Genomic DNA, 5,841 nt, shown 5'->3' with positions numbered 1-5,841 from the left:
GGCCTCTGTCTCCCAGCCCCACCGCTCCGGGCGGGCCCCAGGAAGGCGCCAGGAAGAGACTGCCCCTCCCGTCCCCCAGGTAGTTAAATGACCCCCCGCAGTTCTGGGGAGCCCTAGCCCGCCTCTGCCAGAGCTTTCCTGGGGCAAATTCCGAAAGGATGCCTACCTCGTTTGCCTCTCCTTCCCCAGGAGACCCCTCTCCCGCCCCCTCCGCAATACCCGCTTCGTCCTTCAACCCCCCTGCCCTGTACAGGCGGAAGCTGCCAGCCTTTCTCCTGAGCCCCCAACCAGGGGTGCTCCCACGTCTTGGCGGCCAGATAAACCACACAACCTTTGGCCAAAGTGAGGGCTGGTCTAAGACCAGCCGAAATCGGGGCTCTGGCTTTGTACAGAAATAGAACTGGGACCCCTGTCTTTCACGGGGCACCACTCTCCCCCAAGAACAGATTGGGGTTCTCCTCCTTCGCATCGGGCTGAGCCTGGCTGTCCCTCTGCCTTGGCCACCATGCCTTCTCCCTGCTTGGCCTGGGGAGGAGGCAGAAGCAGAGAGATCACCATCCTGGACTAGGTGATGAGCCTCCTCCCAGAGCCCTCCTGGGCAGGGCTCTTGTGCTGGCTGGCTGTGTGTGGGTGTGTATGTGCCAGACTGTGAATGAATTCGACCAGCCTGCTCCCACTACCGCCCCTAGAGCCAGCAGCTTCCAGGGCTAAAAGTCCCCAAGCAGCAGTGCTGCCACTGTTTCTTCCCGATCCAGGGGCAGGCCTGAGGGATTCCAGGCTAAGGGGACTGGAATCCAACCCAGCATGGTTGCACAGGCCCTTGGGAGAAGCAGCTGTGGGGGCTGGGCAGACATACATACCCAGCACTGAGTGCCCATGGGGGCCAGTGGGGACCCCTGGCTGGGATAGCCTGATGCAGTGCTGAGGACCTTGCCCAGGGAGTTGGGATGGCTATCGCTGTGGGTTCTTGGGCAACTTGCTTCCTCTTTCTGGGCCTCAGTTTCCCTGTCTGTAAAATGGAGTGACAGTAACTGCTACTCTACCTGTCCTCATGGAGATGAGATGATGGAATGAAAGGGCTGAAGAAAACTGTAGAGTCCCGTGCAACTGTAAGTGACTCTATAGTGAGACAAAGCATCACTCCTGCAGGGGTTGGACACGGCTCTGCCTCTTCAAGTGTTGCAGGGTGTCCAGGGTATGCCCCCTTCCTGGCCCCTCCGCATCCACTGCCCCCTCTTTTGGAACAGGGACATTCCAGTCCCATTCCTCAGGGGCAGCTGCAGACACACCCCTCAGCAAAACTGATTCCCCAGCAGGTGGTGGGACACCCCCCTCCACACTCCCCCTGATGGGCTGTCAGGGCTCAGGAGGGGCTGATGCAGCAGTTAGGAGTGGAGCTTCCTGCCCACTTGGCTCTGGAATGTCCCACCCAGAGGAGATGCATGGTGGGGAGCCTGTCACTTACTTCCTCCTGTGCAGCTGAGCATGACCGTAGGCACGTTATTTCAACTGCTGGGCCTCAGTTTTCTCCTCTGAAGGGGGGTTGACACTATTCCCCTCCTGTGCGTGTTGTGAGCCTATGGTAGGCCCTGTGTCAGGCTGACCCACCAAGGCACCTGCTAAATGATGCCAGGATGCCTCCTTGATGTTCTGTCTCTGCTCCATCGCCAGGTGGTCCCCCAGGCCCATTCTCCTGGCTCCACCAAGGGTGGTCCAAAAGAGATATCCCTCTGTGTTCAGGACTTCCAGTCTGCTGGCTAATCTTGGGGCCAGGGGATGGGAGCAGGAGTAAAGGCCCTGTTGGGGCTACCTGGGGCCTGTGCAGAAGGCCTGGCCCAAACCTAGCCTGTAGGGTTATGGGGAGCTTTCAGCTCTGGGCAGATCTCTGGGCCCGAGAGCCAGCAAGCCCAGGCATTTAGAGGCATCTGGCTTTGGGCTCAGATCCCTCCCCAGTTGCTGTCTCTCCCCCACTTCCTCACCAAATCCTCTCCAGCCCACAGCTGTCCTGTTCTGATCAGGCCAGTCCCTGGGCTTCCAAGCAACAGGAAGGTGTGTGTGTTGGGGGTAGGCAGGGGAGGTGGAGGGACCGTTCTAGGGAAAGGTACTAGCTGGTAATACAGCCAGAGACGTTACTTAAGAGGGGTGGTGGGTGGGGGCCTTAAAAAAAGACAAAGGAAAGGGGCTCTTCCTCCAGCTCCATAGCTGTTTCTAATCGCTCAAGTCACTTGTGGAGGGAAGCTGGCCTCATGCCTCCCTCACCACCTTCACACACGCGCGCCCCCCCCCCCCCCCCCCCTCTAGTCTCTGGGCAGGGAACTAGATGGTCTCTCCTGCGGAGGAATTCCTGTATTATTATGTATATGTGTCCCAGAGAGAGTAGTTCAAATGCCGTGTGGGTGACCTTGAGCGTGACTGTCTGCTGTTGGACTCTCCTCGCTGTGTCCTCTAATACAGGAGCCTCTGTGCTGCTGGTGGCACTGACTGGACTGCAGTAGATGAGTGGCTGGCATATATGCTGTTATGGCCATGTCTGCCTCTCTAGACCTGAGACTCTTTGTGGGGCTCAGGGGATGTCAGTTATTGCTCCTTGAGACAGGAAGTGAGGATCTGCCAAAGGGAAGGTGAGATGGTGTGTATTTGAGATGAAGTGAGCTTATTTGGCATCACTGTCACCATCGTCCGTCGTCATCTCCCCGCCCTCCCCTTGTTGCACTGTGTTTACAGTTCACAAGACCTTTTGCCTCTGTTGTCTCTGTGGCTGTCACAGTCATCCCATAAGGAAGGCAGGGCAGGCAGGGTCTTTCTCCCCTTCAGAGATGGGGAGACTGAGGCATGGTGAAGAGAGGTGCCCCGTGGAGAAACAGTGTGAGAGCAGGGCAGGAGACCAGCTTGTCTGCTGTCCCACCTCCCTGACAGGAGTTCAGGGCCCTCTCAGACACAGTGGTACCTGTGGCCGGGTGGGTTCGTCCTGGTGAAGGATGTCAGATTGGGAGATCGATGCTTCCATTCCACCTCTTTGGGCCATGAATCCCCGGACCCTTTGTGGCCTATGACACCCCCGGAGGTGTTGAGGGAACTGGGGCCTGGGAGGGAAGGGTTGGGAAGGGTACTTTTGCCCAGGGTGAGGTGGAGGGCCACATGGTGAGGGGGCAGGGCTGAACCCTCCTTCCCTTTTACTCCTAGAGAGCTTTGTCTCCCACAAACACAAAACCTGGAAATGGCGGAGGAAGATGGAACCTCCTAACCACCATTGTTTAGGATGGGAGTGGGTGTCCCGGCAGCATACTGGGGAGGTTCTGGGGGACTCACAGCTGCAGCGTGCCTGCTGGGGTCTGACTGGGAATGGGAGCAGCTGGGGGGGAGGCAGAAAAGGTGGCACTGGTTCATCCGGCATGCTGAGCACTGGGCCTAGCACAGGGGATCCAGCCGGGCACTAGGGACAGGTCCCACCTCCACTGTGTGGTCCCAGCACAGGAGCCTAGTCACTGGGTCTCCCACCAGAAGTGTTCATGTGTCTCACCAGCTCAGCTCTGCTCTGGTCAGCCTGTGTTGACCCTGGCTGCTCACTGGGCGCTTTGTTCTATTATCTTAGCCCATTCTCTAGGCATCCCTGAGTGATGAGTTGTCATGGCCATTGTACGCATGAGGAAGCCAGGCCCCCCACGGTGACTGGCTCAATGCAGGGTCAAGATTTAGAGACACCCCTGCCCCCATCCTCACACCTGGTGGTGGGCTCTCTGGGGCATATGAAAGGGCTGGCAGGGGCTCCAGCTGCCCCTTCCCTTGCCTCTCACCATGGCACAAGGTGAACACCTGTTCCGGAAACTGTGGCCATTGTTCCCTCCATCCTTCCTCCCCTCGGGCCCTTCCTGTTTGTATCCCTCCCACTGCCTGGTGCAGCCCCGCCCATGCCAGGTGCTTCCCTTGGGGAACTCACTCCCTGCAGGAAGAGGGCTGACCTGGGTTTCCCCTCTCCCAAGAAAAGAAGAAGGAATGGAGTATCTGAGGCGGCTGTGCCCTCTGCCTACTTTCAGAATTTGGGGAGTCTAGCAGGAGAGTGAACAAGGTCAGAGTCAGACAGGGCCTGAGTCCTCAGCTAGCCCAGTCCTGGGGAGGGTCCTATCCTGCTGTTTCAGTGCCTCCCCTCATCCATACCTCCCCACCCCCAATCACACACCAGCTTCTAGCTGATGCTGGGGTACTGGGCAGGTGGCTTTAGGGCCTATGCCCCTTCTTCTTGCCAGCCTAGGAATTCTGTGCTGCGTTCTCTCCATATCCATATCTGCCTCTCCTGGGCTGGACCAGATGGGGAGCTGACACAGAACAAGCACCTGGTTTTAGGGCATCAAGGGCGGGTGGGCAGCAAGCACCCACCTGCCCCTGATGGAGCCTCTTGATCTCTAGAAGCAGCTGCCTGTGCCGTGTTGAAACTTCATGGACACAGCCCCAGGCCCTGCTGGCATTGCCATGGGCAGCGTGGGCAGCCTGTTGGAACGGCAGGACTTCTCCCCTGAAGAGCTACGGGCAGCACTTGAGGGGTCCCGAGGCTCCCGCCAGCCTGATGGGCTCCTCCGGAAGGGCTTGGGCCAACGTGAGCTCCTCAGCTACTTGCACCTCCCTAAGAAAGACGGCAAGACCACGAAGCGGGCTGCTCGGAACGAGCCTGCTGACTATGCCACCCTCTACTACCAGGAACATCCCCGGGCCGGTGACTTCAGCAAGACCTCGCTGCCCGAGCGGGGACGTTTTGACAAGGTGCACCTCTGCCCAAACCCCTCCCTGGGGTGGGAGGGTGGGATGGGAGCTTGGGGCCTCTTGGGAGACCTCAGCGCTGGGGCAGGGCTTGGACCTGAAAGTCCTGCTATGGACTAGCCTGGTCATTGCTTCCCAGTGGCAGGCAGCCCGTGTCTGAAAGGACCCCCAGGGCTGTGGGAGCATCATGGGGCAGTGCTGTTAGCTCAGGGCCTTACCCTGCCCTCTCTTCCTGGCAGTGCCGTATTCGCCCATCGGTGTTCAAGCCTGTGGCAGGCACCGGGAAAGGCTTCCTGTCCATGCAGAGCCTGGCGGCCCACAAGGGCCAGAAGCTGTGGCGCAGCAACGGCAGTCTGCACACTCTGGCCTGCCACCCACCGCTGAGCCCAGGGCCCCGGGCCAGCCAGGCACAGGCCCGTGCCCAGCTGCTGCACGCCCTCAGCCTGGACGAGGGCGGCCCCGAACCCGAGCCCCTCCTGTCTGACTCCTCCAGTGGGGGCAGCTTTAGCCGCAGTCCTGGCATGGGGCCTGGCCCCTTCAGCTCCTCCCTGGGCCACATTAACCACCTTGGGGGCTCCCTGGATCGTGCCTCTCGGAGCCCAAAGGAGGCTGGGCCACTGGCCGGGTTGAACTGCCTGCCTGAGCCCCCACCGCCCTATGAGCTCTCTTGCCACACTGCCGAGGAGGTGGTGGCCATGCTCCCCGACACCTGTGAGGATCTCAAGAGAGGCCTCAGTGACCAGGATGGCATCAATCACTTCACACAGGTGAGGGCAGCCTCTGCCTGGGGTCCTGTTCTATCCCTGGGCCGTGGAGTACTGGGCAGTGTCCTCAGCCAGTTCCCCCACATTGACTCTGGACATGAGAGGAAGAAGGAGATGCATCAGCGCCTCTCCCCCTACCCCACGTGGTGGGATGTCGGGTTCTTGCTAGGGTTCCCTGTGCAAGAGGGAGGGAGAGACTCCCTGGGCGGGAGGGCGGGAATATGTCGGGGCCACTTCACCTCTGGAGGGCATCCCAGGGTAGGGCACGTGTGGCCAGGGCCTTGGGCCCTGGTCCTGTGGTTTTCGGGTACAGGAGTTGGCTGCG

At 59.8% G+C, this 5,841-nt stretch overlaps 1 protein-coding gene across 1 annotated transcript in view; it reads left to right on the top strand.

Moving 5' to 3' along the window:
- The first annotated feature begins 4,408 nt into the window (after positions 1-4,408).
- The window catches only part of N4BP3 (NEDD4 binding protein 3), a 2,725-nt gene continuing 1,292 nt past the window's right edge, over positions 4,409-5,841 (top strand). Inside the window, exons 1-3 of the mRNA XM_006762849.2 lie at positions 4,409-4,755; positions 4,992-5,525; positions 5,628-5,646. Coding sequence (XP_006762912.1) covers positions 4,435-4,755; positions 4,992-5,525; positions 5,628-5,646 — 874 coding nt within the window. The 5' untranslated portion in view covers positions 4,409-4,434. The remainder of the gene's footprint in view (positions 4,756-4,991; positions 5,526-5,627; positions 5,647-5,841) is intronic.

This window comes from Myotis davidii, unplaced genomic scaffold, assembly GCF_000327345.1.
Source record: "Myotis davidii unplaced genomic scaffold, ASM32734v1 scaffold438, whole genome shotgun sequence".
Classification (NCBI taxonomy): Eukaryota; Metazoa; Chordata; class Mammalia; order Chiroptera; family Vespertilionidae; genus Myotis; species Myotis davidii.
Note: the sequence above shows the minus strand (reverse complement) of the source record. Positions and strands in the feature narration are given on the sequence as shown.